Below are 21,622 nucleotides of genomic sequence, written 5' to 3' on the forward strand. Positions count from 1 at the left end.
TCCCTGTACAGTCACATTGGTTTCTTTGGGTAGCTTCGGCTTTCTTCCATGATCTGAATTTTTTGGTTTTGTTTTTAAAATTTCACTCTTGAGAATTTCCCATCTTTCTTGTGGAAGTTTTGGGTCATTGGATCCTTCTTATCTTTTCCCAGGACCCTTTGAAACCTGGATCATAACCCCATAACAAATGCTTTCTCTATGTCATCTCATTTCTAACACCACAATTTGTGTTCCATCTTTCCTAAATATCAAATGAGTTTACAATCTCCAGCATAGTGGTGGATGAGAGATTTCCAAAGCCTAATTTAGCTTCCCATGTGGAAAGAAGACAAAGAATCCTATTATCTACCTTCTTTAAGACTTTATGTTTTTTTTTTTATTAAAGCAATTGGGGTTAAGTAACTTGCTCAAGGTTACACGGCCAGTTATTTCTGCATGTGGTGCTAAGTATCTGAGCCCAGATTTGATCCCCAGGTCATCCCGACACTGGAGCTGGTGCTCTTACTTGCTGTGCTACCTGGCCGTCCCTAAGACTTTATGTTTTATTTGACTCATCTCCCATTACCACTGGGCAGCAGGTGGTGATGGGTGTGGGAGAGGAAGATTTGGACTGTTAGTTAGATATGTAACTGGAAAAATCACTTAACCTGTCTTGCTCTCAATTTCTTCATCTTTAAAGTAGACATAATAATATTATACTACCTACTTCACAGGTTTATTGGGAGGAAAGTACTTTTAAAACCTTAAAAGGCTATAGAAATATAGAATGTGATTGTTACGCCTTGGGCCCCTGGGGTACTGGATCTACCCAACTCTATTGGTTTGGCGTGGAATGAAACTTCTTTTCTCTTTAGCCAACTTCGACTTGGTTGTGTTAAGGAACACAAATGGAGTAAAACAGAAGAAAAATAAATAAGAACAGTTAAGTTCTTCAGGAAGTTTAGGTAGGAAAGGTTGTAAAGGGCATAAAGTTGTTTGGTCTTTCCAGGTCTAATCTTATTTGAATTACTGAGACCAGATAACCTTCTTCAAGAGTCCCATCTCCATCCCTAATGAGGCTAATGAGAATTGAGTGTTTTTAGGATAGAGGAGACCCTGAGTGTTTCTAGTGGAAAGAACTTGGGTTTGGCTATCATTAGACACAAACTAGGGTGAGGGATGTGGAAAAGGAAGAAGAAAGAGGAAAAAAAGAAATTCATCAGATAACTTTGTTTGCATATTTAAAAGGAATAGCCAGGAACAGCTAGGTGGTACAGTGAATAGAGCATTGGCACTGGAGTCAGGAGGACCTGAGTTTAAATCTGCCTCAGACACTTAACACAAAAACTAGCCATGTAACCTTGGGCAAGTCACTTGACCCCAATTGCCCTCCAAAAAGCAAAAAAAAAAAAGGAATAGCAAGTTGTACATAGTAGATTTACAGTCTCATATGCAATCACCTTTTTATTATACTGTTATGAAAATGCTTGTTTTATTCCATAAATTAAAAATAAAAGATATTTTTTAAAAAAAGAGAAAGAATGGATTTGGGGTTAGGAGATTTGAATCTGAGTGCTGGTTCTCCCACAGATTTTAACTGTGAGCTTCTTGACATTTTAGTTCTGTACCTCAGTTTCACCATCTGTCTAATACCATATAAAGATTAATTAAGATAGTGTGGGTAAAGTGCTTTTGTAAACTAGAAAGTGCCATAAAATATGTTATTAGAATTATTAATAATATTAAATGAGCACAATGAGAATACCATAAACCTTCTTTCTAAGGTAGTATTTATAGATACTGTGGTAGTCCTCCAGATTGGCCAGGGTCAGGAAGAAGACAGATCAAGTACACATATCCAGAGTCACTTCCAGTAAAAGGGCAGTAATAGTGTCATCATACTCTATCTTCATCAGACCACATCTTGCATATTATATTCACTTGTGGGCACCACACTTTAGAAAGGACACTGGTGAACTGGGCAGTGTCCAGAGGAGACATCTAAGATGGGGTCTGTGAATTTCATGTCATGTGTGGGTTGATTGATGGAGCTGAGGATGGTTATTCTGGAGAAGAGAAGTCTCTGAGGAGATATAATCGCTGTCTTCAGGTCTTTGAAGGGTTGTCATGTGGAGATTTGTTCTATTTTGGCTCCAGAGAGCAGAACTAAGAGCAAGGTTGGAAGTTACAAAGGGGCAAATTTAGGCTTGATGTCAGGAAAAATGTCCTAATGATTAGAGCTCTCCTTATGTGGAATGTGACATGGGTACTGAGTATCAGAGTCAGGTTTAAAACTTAGAGAATAACAGAATCTCTGAATTTCCTCAGAACTGAGGGAGCTGAGCAATAGATGAATGTCAAAGAGCTGCTTGGGAAATAGTGAGTTTCTCCTCTCCCACTCCTGGCCAATAACGAATGCCTTCATGCAGAATATGGCAGCCACTCATTGGCTATGTAGTAGTAGGAATTCTTTGGGGTATGAATGGGACTAGATGGCCACTGAGGACCCTTCCAACTCTGACATTCCATGAATCCTTAAAAATCAATTTCATGACCAGGGCATTTACCTAATTGGGAAATCAGGGAGTTCTGGGATTGTTTCCTCATCTTTCAAACAGGAAGAACATACAGCACAGACCAATGAAGAGACCTACATACAAGAAAGCTCCAGCTTTAGAATCAGAGGATGGCGATTCATAGCTTGACTCTGTTACCTTCATGATTTGGGGGCAAATCAAATTTCCCCCTCTGAACCTAAGTAACCACAGAATTATAGAAGTTCAGAGTTGGAAGGGACCTTCATGAACATCTAGTTCAATCCAAACTTCAACAGGGTAACCCCATAACAACAGCCAACAGGTGGTCATTCAGCTTGTGCTTAAAGACTCTCAATGAAGGTGAACCAATTACCTCTGAAACAGATTATTCTACTATTGCTAAGGAGTCTTCCCTTATATTTCCTTATATACATTTTCCTCTCTGCCACTTCCACCCACTGATGTTGGCTCTGCCTCCCCTAAAACAGAGGTCAGTCTCATCCCTTTTCCACATGAAATCCCTCCAAGGGGTGGCCAGGTGGCTCAGTGAGTAAGAGCACTGGCTCCAGTGTCGGGATGACCTGGGGTTCAAATCCGGGCTCAGATACTTAGCACCACACCCAGAAATAACTGGCCGTGTAATCTTGAGCAAGTTACTTAACCCCGATTGCTTAAAAAAAAGAAAGCCCTCCAAATATTTGAACATGGCCCTCCTGCCTTCCTGAGTATACTGTTCTCCGGAACTTCTATCCTCAGGTTCTTTTCCAATCTTCCTATGGACTAGTGACCCTTCACTATCCTGGTGGTGCTGAAAGAGAAAGAAGGGAAGTAGCTTCTGATGAGATCATGACAAAGGCCTCCATTTCTGTGATGTTTTCCAACTTATAAAGTACTTGCCTTGAAGCAGCCCTGTGAGGCCTTTCTGTCTTCTCTTTCACCCATGTTTCACATAGAGGACACTCCTTTGTTGCCAATATGAAAGTAAGCTACAAATAGGACAGAGAGGTGTGTTGGGAGTAGAAGTGGGTGCAGGGAAAGTTTACTCTCTATCTCATCTACCAACAAGCAATTTTTAAGGATTAACTATGTGCCAGGAATTGTGTTAAGCACTAAGGATATAAATAAAGGCAAAACCACAGTCCCTTCCCTCAAGGAATTCACTGTTTAATTGGGGAAATAACATATAAATAACTATGTATTTGCAAGACATCTAGATGATAAATGGGAGGTAGTCTCAGAGGGAAGGTACTGGAAGTAGGGGAGGGTGGTTCTTGAGGAAGGTAGGATTTGATCAGAGTCCTGAAGGAAGCCAGGAAAGCCAGGAGTCAGAGGTGAGGAGGAAGAACATTGCCAGTATGGGGGATGGAGGTTGGAGTGTTGTGTTTGAGGAATAGCAAGGAGGTCAGTGTCACCTGATCATAGAGTCTGTGGAGGGGAATAAAGTATAAGAAGAATGGAAATATAGGAAGGGGCCAGGTTGTGATTGGCTGCACTATCCAGTCCTTGAAACTCTTAGAGCTCAGGGTTAGGGGTAGGGAAGGGAGAAGTTTTGAGCCCCTCTCCCCACCCTCTCTGGGTTGCTTGCAAATGGAGAAGTAAGTAGTTTAGCAGTTGGCCCAGGGCATCCCAGGGGGCTAATTTCACAGAACAACTGCCTTAGCCACTATCTCTCTTGGGCCCCCAATAACTGACTAGGCTACCACTTAAGACTTATCTTTGACCTCAGGAGCTGTTGGCCAAGCCTGGTGACCAAATATCTGGGCCTCCTAAGTTAAGAGCTTAAACTTTCCAAGCTTCGAAGATAGAGTCTAAACCTTAACACAGGGAGACTATTATTACCTTTAGTGCCTTGAGGTTGAGCTGTCCCTGGTACCTCAGGGACCCCAAGCAGGGATTCTGAGCTAATGTCCATTTTTTTTTTTTTTTTGCGGGGAAGGGGGTGGAGGGGGTGGAAGAAGGTGAGAGGTTACGATAATTTTTATTTTTTTATACTGAAGTTAAGAAATAAAACAAGCATTTCCATGACATAGTAAAATAGAAAAAAAGGTAATTGCACATGAAAATGCAAATCTATTATCTACAAGTTGCTATTCCTTTAAAATATATAATAAAGTTATCATGTAACTTTCTCCCTCTCCCCCCCTAGAGATGACTGCCATTAGAAACAAATGTGTACATTTGTAATACCATTCTATTCATACTTCTATGTATTAGTTCTTTCTCTGGATGCAGAAGGATCTTCCTTCACAAATCCTTTGTGATTATTGTGATGGAGTACTACTGAACTATAAGAAATAATGAGCTCAATGATCTTAGAAAAACATGGATAGGCTTACAGAAAACAATGAAGTGAAATGAGCAAAACCAAGACAACACTGTATACAGTAGCAGCAATGTTGTTCTAAGAACAACTTTGAGTGACTCAGTCATTTTGACTTTTATAAATACCCAGCCCCCAATATTGCAAGCTGTACCAGTGTTCCAGCTGAAAATGAGGCCTGTGTCAATAGGATCAATGTATGGGCTTTGTTCCCCATATAAACTTTTGCACTTTTCACAGAAAACCTATTTTTCTCAGATACCATTTCTTTTCACAGGACTGTTGCTTAGGAGGGATACTGGGAGAGTGTGGGTGATTGGGAGGCCCTTATCTCAGCTAGTGGAACATATAGCCTGCCAAAGGTGGGGTCAGTCCACTAATGTCATCCCTTCACTAGACTCTACTAGCCCATATCTCTCTATTTCATAACCCATCACCTAGAAACGATCATCTGTGCTTCTTACACTCACTTTCTTGCCTCCTCCTCACTCCTTAAACCCTTATAGTTTGACGTAAGCAGTAGAAACGGCTCTCTACAAGGTCACTAATGATCTCTTTATTACTAAATTCAATGTCCTATTTTCAGTCTTCATTCTTCTTGAAAACCCTAAAGTGATACTACTTAGTTGCCCTCCTTTTTGGGGCTACTTTTTCATCCTTGGATTTTTGTTTCATCTTTATGTTCTGTTTCTATTCCTACATGTGATACTAATTTTTCTGGGATTCTTTTGTTGCCTCCTCATTCATGTCCTACCCTCCAGGAAAGAGTGATTGGTTCTGGACCTTTTCCTCTTCTCTCTTCCTACTTTCCTTGTGGTAAGCTCATCAGTTAACATGCATTCAATCATCATTTCAGAGCGGATGACCCCCAAATCTACATATTTGGCCTTCATCTCTCTGCTGATTTCTAGTCCCCATATCCACTTCTCTTTCAAACATAATACTTACTTGGACCTTCACCATACACATCTGAAATTCAGCATCTCAAAACAGAACTCATATTTCCCACAAAGTCAACCCCAATCAACCCTCCCAATTTCTGTTGAGGTCATTAAAATTCTTCTAGTTACCCAAGTTCCTAACCAACTGAACATTTTACCATCTATTTGAGTCTTATCTACTCTGTCTTCTCAAGATCTCTTGTATCTTCCCTCTTCTTTTCATAGTCAACCTAATCCAGACCTCTCACCTGTTTCCTGAATTATTGAACTAGCCTCTTGATTGGTCTCCCTGCCTCCAGTCTTCCTTCTTTCCAATCTATCCCCAATACATACATGAAAAAAGAGATTCCTATAATATAGTTCTGGCTATTTCTTTCCTTTCTCCAATAAGTTTCCATGGTTCTCCATTGCCTTTAGGATGAAGTATAATCTCCTCTGCTTGCCATTTATAAATTCTTCACAGTAGTCTCCTTCCATCTGTCTTTCCAAGCTGCTTGCACATTCTTCTCCCTCACACACTCTATACTCTTGCCAGACTGGCCTTCTGGCTGTTTCCTGAACACAACGTTCCATCCTCTTCTTTCATTTCATTCCCCATTCCATTCCAGGCTTCTGTAGACTGTCCCCTGTACCTGGAGTGCTCTCCCTCCTCACCTCTTGGAGCAATTAGCTCCCTTCAAAGGTTGGTTCAAGTGCTACATACTTCAAGAGGCCTTGACTGAATCCTCCAACTAGTCATTCCTGCCCCTGCCAAAATCACTTTGCCTTTATTTTATTTTATATACATCCCATCTTGACTTATCTGTAAACATATTGTATTCTCCCAGTAGAATGTAAGCTCATTGAGGGCAGGAACTGTTTTATTGTTGTCTTTGTGTCTCTAGAACCTAACACAGTACTACCTGGCATAGAGTAGAAGCTTAATAATTGTTTGTAGATTGATTGATTCCCATACATTTTATTTCGAATAATGTTTTACTTTTTATTCCCAATTACATGTAAAAACAATTTTTAACATTTGTTTTTGAAAATTTAGAATTCTAAATTTTCTTCCTTCCCTCCCTTCTCTTCATACATTTTTAGACATAAATCATTACCCTTATTTCTATTCCCTCCCCTGCTTCCCAGATCCTAAACTTCTCCCAGGAGGAGAAGTTATTATTATCCTATGGCCAAGCAGGCAGCAAACCCCTAGTTTAGATAGGATGATCTTCAGATAAGAAATACCCAGTTCATCCCTGGCCCCAAGCTCAAGGACCTTCAAGCTTGGTAGGACTTGACAAAGTTTGTGCTCCATTATCTCAATGTTGAAGGATCTAGGCTTGAAAGCAAGCAGTTCTACTCAACAGCCCTTCAAATACTCAGCTCAGTTGTTATGTTTCTCCTGAGTCTTCTCTTCTCCAGGCTAAACACTAGTTCCTTCAGCTGATTCCCATATGCCATAGACTCAAGCCCCTCTACTATTGTGTTACCACCCTCCTCTCCAGCTTATCAGTATATTTTTTAACCATGGAATTTGGAACCAATTTAGTCTTCCTTTCTACTTCCAAGAGAGATTTCCCAGAAGGCTTGAGAGGAAGCCTTGAGATCTGGGAAAGGATTAGGGAAATGGTCAGAAAGATATGTGAGTTGCTGGAAGACTTTGGTCTCATCTGTCCTTTGTAAACTCATTTCCCACAGGAAATGGCTTAAGATGTAACTGAGACTGAGGAAGGAGAAAGGCCACTTGGTGAGTCAGTTGGCAACTATTTATGAAGTGCTTAGTAGGTGTTAGGCACCTGGCAAAGAATTGCAAATAGGTTAGTGTGGTTGGATCATAAAATGGATGGAGCATAGTAAAATGTAAGAAGACTGAGACGATTGGAATCAGTCAAATGGTGAAGGGCTTCAATGGAAGATGTTACGTAAGAGAAGATGAAAGAGAGGGGATTGGATTGGGAATATTCTTAGATGCATACTTCAATCCTTCAGTCTTCTCATTGCTGACCATTCCATCCACTCGTACAAATTGCAACCCCTCTTAGACTCAGTCAATCATAGAGAGATGTGATGGCCCCCAAACTTATTATCCTATGTTCAACCTGGTGGTGAGCTAATAACTTAGGATGATCCTCAGGTGACACACAGTTCTTTCCTGACTCCTAACTCAAAGGCCTTCCAGGATGGCATGACTTGACAAAGTTTGTGCTCTATTATCCCAACCTTTCAGAAGAAGTCAGGTTTAACTTTTGCCATAGCAAGGCATTGAATCAGATCTTTAGAGGAGGATTAGAATCATAGAAATTATTCATTGTTAAAGCTAGAAGGACCTTTAAGACATAGACCATATAATGTCAGAGTAAAAAAGGACCATAGAACACAGGATTTAGAACATTAGGGTTCTTAAAAGCTGGAGAGTTCATTTAAGAGTTTGGCCTCTTTTTAGAGACAAAGACCAACAGAAAAATTCTGAATTGACCAAGTCAGACAGCTAATCAGTGGTGGAAAGGAATCTAAAGTCAAAATTTCCAACTCCTAGGTCAGCTGTGACCAGGAAGTAGCATGAAACTATTAAGTGAAAAAAACTCTAGTAATGTTTTTCATATAGCTAATGTGAAAATATCCTTGATGGAGGTTTAGTAAAGGACTTGGAGTACTGAGAGGCGAAAAACCCAAGTGTGAATACTGACTCCATCACTTACCACTAATATGAACTTGGACTAGTCACGTCCCTCCATAAGCCCTGATTTCTCTATGTAAAATGGAATAAAAGTAAATGTAAATAATAATTAGGGATAGCAATTGAACCTGAGATTTCATTGGTATAGGGAACTCCCAGGTGAGGCAATCCTTCTACCTATCCAGCTTGGTAATTTTGCTGCAATTTATAATCTTAGAGAGTTGTCTAAAGCACTGAAAATTAATTGATTTACCAAGTGTGATATAGCCAGAATGTGTCAGAGATGGGACTTGAACCCAGATCTTCCAGACTCTGAAGCTAGCTCTCTATCTACTCATCAAGCTGATTCTCAAGTAATAATGATCATTACTTGATAATAGTTATTTTTATAAAAATAGTAATAGTACTATAACATACCTCAATGAATTGCTGTGAAGATCATGTAAAATTATGTATGTACCTATGGAATATATTGTAAATACCTCATCTGCGTCTTACTTCTGTCCAGGTGGTCTGTAGTACATTTTGATAATAACATGCCTTCTGTGTCTGCTCCACTGTTGTTTTCCCCCATGCTCTCTATTATATTTCCCCTCTTTGGTTTCTGGATTTCTTCACATAATAAGGTAAATAAGTGATACATACATATATAAGTGATATATGCATGCATATGTATGTATAAAGTTCCATGTAAAAATTATTTCATCTTTTCCTCCTCCTCCTCTTGTCTATTCCATTTCTTTTGATTATTCAACCCTTTACAGCCATATTTTCACCATTAGTTCATCCCATCAAGTCTCAGTGGCATCTATGACTCAGATTAGTCTCATGCTAAAATATCTAGTTCACAAGGAACAGGATAGGTAAAAGTAGTAGTAGTTCTTGTTCATCTTCATTGAAAGCATTTGACAACATGGCTGAAAATATCATGCTAAAAAGCATGGGAGGAAGCACACAGCCTTGTTTCACTTCATTGGTGACTGGGAAGGCATGAGAGCATTGTCTATTATCTAGAACCCAGGAAAGCATGCCATCAGGAAATTGACATACAGTGCTGATGAACTTCTTCTGGCAACCAAATTTTGACATAATTTTCCATAAGTCCTCATGACTAATAGTACTAAAGGCCTTGGTCAGATCTACAAATGTTGTGCACAGACCTCTGTTCTGCTCCTGGCATTTCTTCTGGAGTTGTCAGGCAGCAAACACCATATTGACTGTTCCTTGGTCCTTTCTGAAGCTGCACTGACTCTGAGGTGGTTGACCATCTTCTGGGTGAAGGAGTAGTCTATTAAGGAGGACTCTGGCAAGAATCTTGCTGGCAATGATTAAGAAGGAGACACCCCTGGGTGGCTAGGTGGAGCAGTGAGTAGAGCGCCGGCCCTGGAGTCAGGAGGACCTGAGTTCAATTCCAGCCTCAGACACTTAACACAAAAACTAGCCATGTGACCTTGGGCAAGTCACTTAACCCCAACTGCCCTCCAAAAAAAGCAAAAAAAAAAAAGAGAGATACCCCTGTGATGTTCACAGGGCAATCTATTTCCTTTGCCTTTATAGAGATGCATCTATATCTATATATATGGAGGCATCCTTGAGCTCCTGGGGGATGACCTCCTCTTGCCATATAACCTTGACAACTTCGGTCAGCTTTTGTATGAGCAATGGACCCCCTACCTAATGGCATGCAAGACCTCTTCTTCAGCTGGAGCTTCAGCTAGGGAGGGATTGACTTCAGCCTGAGGTAAATGGTTGATGACCTCAACATTGATTGATTATGGTCTGTTGAGAACAGTATGGAAGTGTTCAGCCCATCTCTCTAGGATCATATCCTTATCACTACTCAGTGTGGCTCAGTCAGCACTGAGTAGTTGAGATGCACCATAGGTCTTTGGCCCGTAAATAGCTTTCAGGGCATTGCAAAAGTGCTTTGGATTGTTACTATCAGCATAAAACTGAATTTCATCTTCCTTCTTACTGAGTCAAGGAGCCTCAGTGCTGACCTCATTGTTGTATGCCTGTGAAACCTGGACAGTCTACCAGCGCCATGCTAGGAAACTGAATTGCTTCCATTTGAATTATCTTAGGGAGGCAGCTAGGTGGTGCAGTGATTAGAGCACTGGCCCTGGAGTCAGGAGGACCTGAGTTCAGGTCCAGTCTCAGACACTTAACACAAAAACTAGCTGTGTGACCTTGGGCAAGTTACTTGGCCCCAATTGCCTTGCCTTCCCCCCTCCAAAAAGCCAAAAAAAAAAAAAAGAATTGCATTAGGAAGATTCTGAAGATCACCTGGCTGGATAAGGGACTAGACACTGAGGTCCTTATTCAATTTAAACTGCCAAGCATTCAAACTTTGCTTCAGAGAGTGCAACTCCAGTGGGCTGGCCATGTTGTTTGAATGTTTGCCAAAAGGACTATTTTATGGAGAACTCACACAGGGCAAACATTCACGTGGTGGTCAGAAGAAGTGATACAAGGACACTCTCAAGGTCACTCTTAAGAACTTTGAAATTGATTGTGTGACATGGGAGACATCGGCCCAGGACCAGTCAGCATGGCGTGCCCACATCAGAGAGGGTGTTGTGCTCTATAAGCAAAGCAAAATTGAAACAGCTCAAAGGAAACACAGGATACACAAATTTGGAAAATCCACCCCAAATGTTTATGCAGACTATTTGACCTGACGTGTGGTAGAGCATTCTGCTCATATTGGTCTGATTAGCCACAGTCAGACACATTGAAACTTAACTCTAGCGTAGTGACGTCATTTTGGTCCTCTCTGAGAATGAAAGGACAACTAGTAGTTGTAGTAGGAACAAGGATAATAATCTATTTCATCTCACTTGCTATCCAAAATAGGTGAATTTATGAATAGATGTCTGAGGCAACAGGTTTAATTGCTGACAAACTTCTTGGATCTGTGTCTCTGAATTTCCGGGCTGCTGTACTAGTATTATTCCTATATGTTGGCTGTTCTCTGAGACATCTAGCTTATTAGCTGTACATAAGTAATTTTCCTCCCTTCCTCTTCCCTTCCCTCCCCTTCTTTTCTCCTTCTGTCCCTCATTCTCTCTCTTTCCAAACTATTATAGAATTTGAGAGGGGAAGGACCTCAGTGACTATCTAGTTCCACCTCTACCTGAATGAAGTCCCCACTATGACATATCAGCTTCTGCTAGGAGGCCCCAAGGAAGGACAGTCCACAATAACTCAAGGCTTATTTCACTCTTGGACTCCTCTTTGGTTAGGGAATCTTTCCAGGCGACAAACTGAAATTTGCCTCTTTGTGATTTCCCCCAATTGATCCTGCTTCTGTCTCTTGAAAACAAACATAATGGAATGAAGCAGTTCTACTTGACAGTCCTTCAAATACTCAGCACGCTTCTCATGTGTCTTCTGAGTCTTCTTTTCTCTAGATTAAACACTAGTTTCTTCAACTGATTTCCATATGACATAGACTCAAGCCTCTCCTCTATTGTGTTCCCAACCTCCTCTCCAGCTCAGCAGTATATTTTTTAACCAGGGAATTTAGAATCAAATACAATACTCCAGATATGGTATGACCAGGGCAGAGGGCTGCCAGGCTAACAACTCCTTGTTCCTGGAGGCTATGCTTCCCTCGGGGCAGGCTCAGATTAAGTTATTTTGGCTGCACATCAGTCTGCTGACTCAAATGGAGTTTTCTGTCCATTGAAACCCACACATCTTTTCCAGCCAAATTGTTATCTAAAAATGTCTTTCCCATGCTATACTTCTGAAGATGATTTTTGGAACCAAGTGTAAGACTTTACATTTATCTGTCGAATTGCATCTTATTAGATTTAAGTCAATGTTCTTGCTTGTCAAGAACTTCCCGGATCCTGACTCCCTTCCAGTGTGTTAGAGATCCTTCTCAACTTGGTGTCATGCAAATTTCATGAGTATCCTGTTTATTCCTTTGTCTAAGTCATTAACAAAAGTGTTAAACCATATAATTGAGAATCCTTATGATTAGATTTGCAGTCCTCCAGACAGATGCTTTAAAAAAAAAATCAGCTCCTGTTAGGTTGCATTCCATTCCTGGACAAGAGCCCATCATTCCTAAATTTTAAGCTGTGGTCCATAAATTCAAATTCCATTTTCCAACACCATATTCTTAGCTAGCTATTCACATCCCAGATTTGCCTTTATCTTCTAAAGTTCTTGTTTTTGATCGACAGTAGTGATAAAAACATCACCTATGACCCTGAGGTCTTCGTTCTTCATTCAATCAATTATTCAATCAAAAAGCATTTATCAACTGGCCTTTATCCACCAGGCACTGTACTAGGCTCTAGCAATACAAAAATACAAAGGGCTTTACAATTTTCATCTATCTTTCTAGCAATATTATTTGTGTCTATGTGAATTTCCAGAACAGAAAATCATGTTTAATTAATTTGGCGAAGGTATCTATCATTGGGCAGCTAGGTGGCACAGTGGATAGAGTTCTGGGCCTAAAGTTAGGAAGACCTGAATTCAAATCTAGTTTCAGATACTAGCTGTGTGACCTTGGCAAATCACTTAATCCTGTTTGCCTTAGTTTTCTCATTTGTAAAATGGACTGGAGAAGGAAATGGTAACCATTCCAGTATCTTTGCCAAGAAAACCCCAAATGAGGTCATGAAGAACCAGACATAACTGAAACAACTGAACAAAAACGAAATCTATCATATTCTGGATTTCCTCACTGTGCAAGGAGCAAACCTTTTTGTCGTGTTTGTTTTCTGCTACATCACACAGCCTTCTTTCTACCTGAAGTTCTGTGGCTCCTTTCCTCTCTTATTCTGGATGCTGAATTCATTTACTATTGGAATCTTCACCAGTGGTGGGACATGGAGTTCTTTCCAGTCTTTGGCTTTGTAAAGAGACTCCTTAAGTCGAAGGGAGACAATTGAACTCCAAATCCACTTTCCTTTGTTTAGTTTATACTAGATACGTTCCTTTCAAAACACATGGGGGTGAGGTGTGCCCCTGGTAGTGGCCGGCAGTCCCCTTCTTTGTTCCTTTGGGGTACTTAAGATCTCCACAACACTTTTAGATTGCTAAGGGGAACGAAGCTACTTCTCTTAACCAACTAAGTCACAGCTGAGTTAATAAGCATACTAGCTCAGATTATTAAAGAGATAAATGACACAAGGCAAACAATACAAAGACTTGGAGGTTTAAAAAAAGAACAATAAACTAATCACTAAATAACTGGTGTAATCTTGTTCAAATAGATGGAGACCTCTCTGCCTCTCTTTCTCTGTATCTCTCTGTCTCTCTCTCTAAAGCATCCCTATCCATCCCTTCTAAACTTGGTCAAAAGTGGAGGACAGACTTTGAAAAAATGTTTAAAAATTGTTTTAACATGTAATTGAGGAAAAATGGAACATTTATATATTAGGAAAAAAAGGAAGATGGGGAAGTTGGAAAAGTGCTTGGAGTGCTTGGAGTCAATAGGCCAATGAAGCCCTTTGATACATGAAGAAACTGAAAAAGGATAAGAATGCACAGCAAATACAGAGTTACTTCCTTATTGAATCTACTTGGGGATGGGGGTGGGGGTGGGCATTTCCACTTTCCACTCAGAGAACAAATGAAAACATGAATTAATGAATTAAAAATGCACACCTGTCCTTCCTACCTTTTTTCCAGGGACATAATGAAGATGGAATGACCTCCAATGATACAATGGATGGGTAAGGACTTTGAAAGGTCAATGACTATATGGCTAAACAATTAGGTCCATGCAGGTTGTTTTCCATTGCGTTACCTCTCTAAGGAACTGATTACCCCACTGGTGATGTTTCTGGTATTCTTTAGACAGATGGTGAAGTCATAAAACTGATTTAAAACAGGAAACTAAAAGCTAAGTCAGAGGTCAAGGTTTCTGTTGAGGCTAAAGGACAATGGCTCATTAGGCTTTGAGAGAATGGGAAAGATGTGTGGATGCAAAGGTACCTCTGATAATTTTCATTTTATAGAATTAGAAACTAAGACTCACAGAAGTGAATGGACTCACTCAATGTCACACAGCTAATGAGAGATGGTGCCTGAATGGAACCTTCTGCCTCCAAACCTTTTTTTTTTCACCTTAGTAATAGCTTCCCACATTGTCAGGCTGGGTTATAAAAGAAGTTCTGTTCTTTGTAATTTTCAGATAATACCTTAGAACTTGAAAGTTTATAAAGTGTTTCACACGTATTGTACCATTTGAATTTCACTGCTGTGTGAGGGAGAAAATTACTATTTTATAAAAGAAGAAACTAAGTATCAGCGAAAGTAAAAAACAAAACAAACCCACTGTCAGAGCCATGACTCAAACCCAGATCTTTCTGATACCAAATTCATCACTCTATCCACTATATCATGCTAATTTTCAGATAATCGTTTAGCGACTACCTCATGTAGTGGGTCCTGAGAGTCAGTGCTGCAGAGTGACTACAAGGATGAAATTGATATCAAGAAGACCTGTATTCAAGGGCCCCCAGTGACACATACTGGATTCTGGAATCCTGGGCAAATCACTTAACTTCTTAGTTTACCAGGAAACTCTTTAAAACTCTAAGTTGTAGAAAAGGTGTCATCTACAATGGGAGAGAAAGGTCCTCACTGGGAGTTCCCCATATTGATGAAATCAGAGGTCTGTTAAAAAAAAAAAAGAAGTGGCTTCTGGTATCATTTCAGTGATGCTTTTCGTAACAGGTCAGTGGTATTCCCCAAACCAGTAGTGTTTTGCGAGGGTCTGCTTCCTTTCCAGGGCAGCAGGCTTCTAAGAAATGAGAAGCCATCCCATCAGTTCAGCCTCACAAAACAATGCTTAATGGTTCGTTGCCCCTGAGGCCCTTAATGCAAGGAATGTCACCTCGGCTCAGCTATTGCACACGTGAAAGACACATGGTGTCTCAGATAGCCACCCCAGATGTCACCTTTGGGTCAGAGACTCCTGACATGCAGTACCCAAGAACCATTTGGGGACCTTCTCCTTCACTTGTCCTACAATCCAACCTCAAGAAACATGGGGTGAAAATGTCACCTTTGGGTCAGAGGTATGAAGGGCCTCAGCACCACTTGGGGGACCTTCTCATTCATCTTGTAGCCCATACTTAAGAAACATGGGATGATGTAAACATGGAGCTAAACTGCCCTGGGAAGTTATGTGAGTGGACCTTTATTAATTCATTGATTTAGAGCTAGAAGAGACCTTCAAGGCCATTTAGTCCAGTCTACAGCCCCATGTTACAATTAAGGAAGCTGGGACTCATTGTGGTCCCAGTGAACTGCTTTAAAGCATATAGGTAATATTTGGCAGGAAGGAGATTTAAGGACAGGTCTTTTGACTTTGCCAACCTAACTTATGGTGTCTATAAATGGTAGAATGTCTGCCCAGACAGTACAGAGCATCCCAGGTCTGATTTCACAGGCAACTGCCCCAGCTGTTATCTCCAAAGGATCCCCCAAATGAACCATGATTCTCATCATTGAGAGCTTATCTTTCATATCTTGAGATGTTAGCTAAGACTGTTTGTCAAATATCTGACATTACATGGCCAAGGCTTGAGGCCTTTCCAGACTGAGATGGGGATCCTGAGCCTTGGGGCCAAGGACAACTTTTCTTTGGGTCATTAGATAGAAGAAGTATCTTTGGTGTCTCTTGGAAGTCAGTCATAGATTCCAAACGAGTTCCTCTAACTCAAGACATACCAGCACTTGTGAAGCTGGATGGAGAGAGCCTCTTGCTAATGGATCAAAGGCCTGAGACTTTGAACTCATATGAACTTGCATACTCTGCACATGAAATATCTCTCAGTAATTCCTATGGGTCAAAGCTCGGTGCTATTGCTCAGTAGGGAGATTGGAGAGATTGAGATACACACAGCCCAACTAGTGGGGAATCAACTGAAAGAACAATCCTTCGAAGATGGCTCAGTTCAGTCATCTTATCTGAAAATGGGTGATACAAATTGTCATTCATGGACTCATTCCTTGTTTTTGTAGCCTCCTAATCAATTCTATTTTTTTTATTACAAATTTAGCAAACATCAGCAAACATGAACATTTTTAACATGCAAAGATCAGAAAAAAAGAATCTTGGACATGAGATATGAAATTCTCTTAAGTAGTTTTAAAAATATATATGAAATTTAACGTGACAAAATTGCCCTTCTGTGCCTTCTAGTCTCTTCAATCAGTCAATCAGCTTTTATTAGGCACCTAATTTATTCTAGAAACTGTGCTAAACACTAGACTACTTTTCTGAGTATTTTTAAAAAATTCATTGATGCTCCTTCCTTTCTGTTCTCCTTCTTTCACATAACTGTCACCATCTACCCACTCTCCAGTCCAACTCTCCCACTTCATCCTAAAAATCCTTCCCTTGAACAAATAAGCGTAGTTAAGGGGAAAAAAAAGTCAGACATTACCCATGTCTCAAAATTCTGTATCTCTAGTCTATCACTGAGATATCTGACAAGACATAGGAAACATGCGTCATCACTGGCCTTTTGGAGGCACAACTGGTCAGTATGCCCTCATTCCTTCTTTTAATTCCAGTACCTAAATTTGTTCTGAAAAGTCAGCAAAACAATATATTTCCTTGGCCTGACTTCACAGACTTCCCTAACACCTGAATGTAACTTCTCCTCATGGTCTTTTAAGATTGTCCATCTTTTCATGGGACAGAGGGATATGAAATTCCCACATTATGTGGGTGCTAATGACAAGTCATCTTTAGAACAGACTGAGGACTGACTCCTTCAGTATTCAAGGGCAGTTGAAGAGGAAAAGTTTCCCTAAAAGGGAATGAGGAACTCGGCTGATTATCGTCTCATCTTCTCTCATGTCTGGGGCAATAACTCCTTCCCCATTGGTTATTTCCTCCCAAGTCCTGATATAAGGGCTGTCCACAGAGCTCAGCTGTTAAAGTCTCTGAGGGTTTGAGTACCAGATTCCCAAGGAGGTAAGTATTTCCCCTTGTAGTAGAAGGATGAGGGACCCAGGGGATAGCCTGACACAAGAGACTTGGGAAAAGTCCAATGAGGGTGTCTCCAAGGGTAAGATGAGCACTGTGATCTCACTCACAATGAGGTGGAATTCCATTGCTTCCCTGCTTACTGGCCCATGTGACCGAGGAATGAATTTAGAGTGAAACAGTGCTCCTCCTTCATTCAATTGCTGAGGGACTGGGAGGGGCAGGCTGGATTCTGGAAAAGGGACAGATCTGTCTGAGCAAATTAAAAATTGTCCTCTCCTCATTATTTCTTCCCTTCTGTTTGTGTGGTCATGTTGCACAGACCAGTTTATTTATGGTATGAAGTTATTTATTCTTTATAACATTCTTTGGAGAAGCCTCACTCAGAGAAGGACAAAGGTTGTGCCCTTGGAACTGAGAAGAGATGAAGCTCTGTCTGATCCTCTCACTTGTCCTGTTGAGAACAGTCTCCTCTTTTCATTTGAGTAAGTTTTTCATATCTCATTCTCCTTCTATTTTCTTCATCTGTTTTTTCTTTTTTCTTGTGGGCTTAGGCCAAGATCTTCACCTTGTTCTTTTACCAGGCTTATAAGTCCAATAAGGTGGATACAAAAGAATGTCGCTCTTGGAGTAAAAAAAAAAAAACCTTGGAATCTAGCACTGGGTCTGCCTGTGACTATGGGCAAGTCACAGCCCCTTCCTCAGCCCTGGTTTCCTCATCCATGAATGGGGAATAATGACAAGACCTGCCACACAGCATGGTTGTGAAGAAATCACTTTGTAACCCAGGAAGAACTAAATAAGGGGAGCTATTATTCAGCTCAGACCTTCTACCTGAGCTTTCTGTCAGGGATTCTGGGTTCTTCTCTAAGGAATAGGCTTTCCACATCTTAGATGGAAAAGCCCAGAACATTTCTAGCCTTTTTATAAGACTCTCAGCTCCTTTTTATCTTCTGTCTGTAATCCTACTGTTTCAGTCAGGAGAGATATCCCTACCCACATATGATATAAGCTGGCATAGTTAGCTTCCCCCAACACAGAAGGGACAACCTCTATTAACTAGACAGGGCTCAATGTTACTAACCATTTTAGAGGCAATGAAGAGTTGGGAGCTGTCCATGGTTTCCTGAGAAAAATTAATAAAAAGAATAGGAGGGACAAATTTGGTTAGTTCTTTTTTCTCAATTCCAGAGAACAAGGATCTCAAGATAGACACACTGGAGAAAGAAGAGACGCTGAATGAAGAACAAGAGATTTCAGGTGAAGAGGAGAGCGTGGCGTCTGGGGAAGGTGACTCCTGGTGGGAGAAGAAAGAGGCCTCAGGATTAGGCCCAGTCCCAGCTACTAAAGAAGATGATAATGATGTGTGCCCCAAGGAAGAGGACATAGTTCATTTGACAGGTACCCCAGAGTGCCAGGGTTGCCGCTTTCTGCTAATCAGACAACAAAAAACATTTGGAAATGCTCAAGTAAGTCACTGATCATTGGAGAAGAATGTAAGGAAAAGTTAATTTTATAAGAAAGTTTTGGAAGATAAGGGCCTCACCCCTTCCTTATCAGTTAATTTCCCATTAGGAAAGACCCCAGAATGTCACAGAAGCTGGGGCAAGAGTAAGGAGGAAGGAGAGAAGGTATTGATGGGAGTATATTGAGTGAGGTACAGGACTGAGACTATTATTAGAAGCAGGGGACCATATAATATTAGACTTGTCAAGGAAATACAGAATGAAGATGTCACAGATTGAAAGACCCCAAGAGCATACTGAAAAGAAGCATAGAATCTTGGACAATAGAACACCAGACCTGGAAAGAATCTTAGAACATAGATTGTCAGAGCTAGAAGAGGCCATAGGACCTCTGAGGACTGTCAGAGAGTGAAGGTATATTGTGTTAACCTTAGAAATATTTTATTCTATTTTCTTTTCTTTTGGAGGGAGAAAGGTAAGGCATTTAGGATTAAGTGACTTGCCCAAGGTCACACAGCTAGTAAATGTGTCAAGTGTTCAAGGCCGGATTTGAACTCAGGTCCTCCTGACTCCTTCTGACTCAGGTCCTCCGATCCTCTGTTCACTGTGTCACCTAGCTGCTCTGCCTTAGAAATCATCTAGTCCAAACTCATCACTTCACTTATGAGGTAACTGAGGGAGAGGTTAAATGACCTACAAAGGATCAAAAGATAATAATAGCTAAAATACAATATCAAAGGTGGAAGGGATTTTAAAATATATACTACTAGAATTTGGAAGGCATCTTGCAATAGAAATTATGGAATATTAAAGTGGAGAGGAATTATGGGTATAATCTACTATAAACTCTTTATTTAATAGATAGGGAAGTTGAGACAGAACAATTTGGATTTTCTCAATGTCAAATAGCTGTATAGTGATGGAAAAAGAAGGGGAATAAAGATTCTCTGAATCCCAGTTCAGGACAACCCACCAAATTGTTCGTTAATAGAAACTACAATAGTCAGTTTGCCTTAACTAGTCAGATAATTCACTTGGCAGAATATAACAGAAAGCAAATTAGATAGAGATCCAGAAGGTCTGGGTCTTACCTCGTACACTGTAGCTTCAGGAAGACTTGTTGGATTGCATTGGGTTAGATTGCATTGAATACAATTTCCTAGGTTCTATTGCTTGCTAAATGTCAGTTCTCCTTCGAGCCCCATATTTTTTCTCGCTTGTACAATGGGGACTACAGCATTAACATAACTGATTGCGTGAGACTATTGGGAGGAAAGTACTCTATGACTTTTAAAGCATTTTTATAAGTGATGACACTGTCCTATATGGGTAAGTTGGGAGGATGTCATACAAGACATATGGCAAGCATGATTTAAACCCTAAAGAGCTTAACAAGAACTCTTTGTAAGAGTAATGCTCACTATAAGATAGACAGAGGGTGCAATTTCTTCCCACTCCCACCGTGTCTTCTACATCCCTTCTTTTCAGGCTACCTGCCGGCGCTGCTACGGGGGCAGGCTGGTCTCCACCCACAGCTACAACCCTAATTGCCTAATCTACAGAGCGTCTCAGGGACTCGAGCAGGGCCAGGTCTGGATTGGAGGCCATGTCTCTGGTTGGGTAAGAGACAAGAGTCTAGTACTTGTCATGGCTTTTCGTCCTTGGATCTCCAGTTAGCGGCCATGTTAACTTCTTAGTCTCAATCTAGGATGAATGACTTTTGGACATAACTGGTGATGCTGTCTTCTTGTTATGCCTTGCAGAATCAGAGTTGGGCTAGGAAACTTGGGGGTGCTCTGAGGTTATGTACTAGGTTAGACATCTCCAGCAAAAGAGCTGCTTATAGATCTGTTCAGAATAGTTCCTAGCTTTGCCCTGCATACCCAGTGGGTGTGTGGGACCACACCCACTCTGGCTGGCAGTGATCCTGGCTAGCAGGGATATATAGTCAGCCTACTCCCTGGCCTGCCTTCCCTGCCTAGGGAGAATGGCAGTGTGTGGGCTATCTCTTATCTGCTCATTACATTTTCCATGTAGAGTCCTTTTAAAAGGTTCTTATGGCTTGATGGGAGCCGTTGGAATTTTGCTTACTGGGCATCTGGCCAGCTTGGGAATGGCAGGGGCAACTGTGTGACCTTGTACACCAGAGGTAAGTAGGGGCTATTAGCAGTGGAGGGATGTGGTTGGTAAGAGACAATGAAGGGGAAAGAAGCGTCCTCCATTTTGTCCCCTTTGGCCTCTGTACCCTGAAGCCACGGTTCTAGTACCTAGGACCAATGAGCAGGATAGCAGAAATATCACAAGTCCTGGGCAGTCTTGGGACATAAAAGATGCCCCACAAGAGAACTTATTTATGGGAACTCCAAGTCAATGGAACTCCTTGGAGGAGAGGTCTTTGGGATACTTTCAGCTCCCCATGATGGAGAATGTGGTTGATGAGGCAATGGAGTTCTTTGTAGGGTAGTCAAGGTGGGAAGGGCAGAAGGAGAAAGAGAAAAGGGGTGGAGGAGTATGGAGCCTTGAAGGCCTCCTATTTTCTTCACAGGAGGTCATTGGCAAAGAGCTCCATGTGACAGGAAGCTGCCCTTTATCTGCTCTTACTGAACCAGGCCAACCCATAGAATTCCCAGTGGCTGCCATGAGAATCCTCTGCAGACTCTTGCTGTCAGCTCCCTCTCTTCCCCTTTCTGAGATTCCAGTTCTCCTTCATTTGCAATAAATTTGAGTTCTTGAAATGAGAATTGGGCTC

At 41.0% G+C, this 21,622-nt stretch overlaps 1 protein-coding gene across 1 annotated transcript; it reads left to right on the top strand.

Moving 5' to 3' along the window:
* The first annotated feature begins 17,696 nt into the window (after positions 1-17,696).
* LOC138176782 (proteoglycan 3-like) lies at positions 17,697-21,477 on the top strand. The gene is made up of 5 exons (XM_069107641.1): positions 17,697-17,892; positions 18,599-18,876; positions 20,362-20,493; positions 20,911-21,022; positions 21,419-21,477. The coding sequence occupies exons 1-5, from the start codon at positions 17,832-17,834 to the stop codon at positions 21,475-21,477; spliced, it is 642 nt and encodes a 213-aa protein (XP_068963742.1). The 5' UTR covers positions 17,697-17,831.
* Positions 21,478-21,622: the final 145 nt, after the last annotated feature.

This window comes from Petaurus breviceps, unplaced genomic scaffold (assembly GCF_028583685.1).
Source record: "Petaurus breviceps papuanus isolate PSGF00001 unplaced genomic scaffold, PetGlider_PUasm1.0 90195, whole genome shotgun sequence".
Classification (NCBI taxonomy): domain Eukaryota; kingdom Metazoa; phylum Chordata; class Mammalia; order Diprotodontia; family Petauridae; genus Petaurus; species Petaurus breviceps.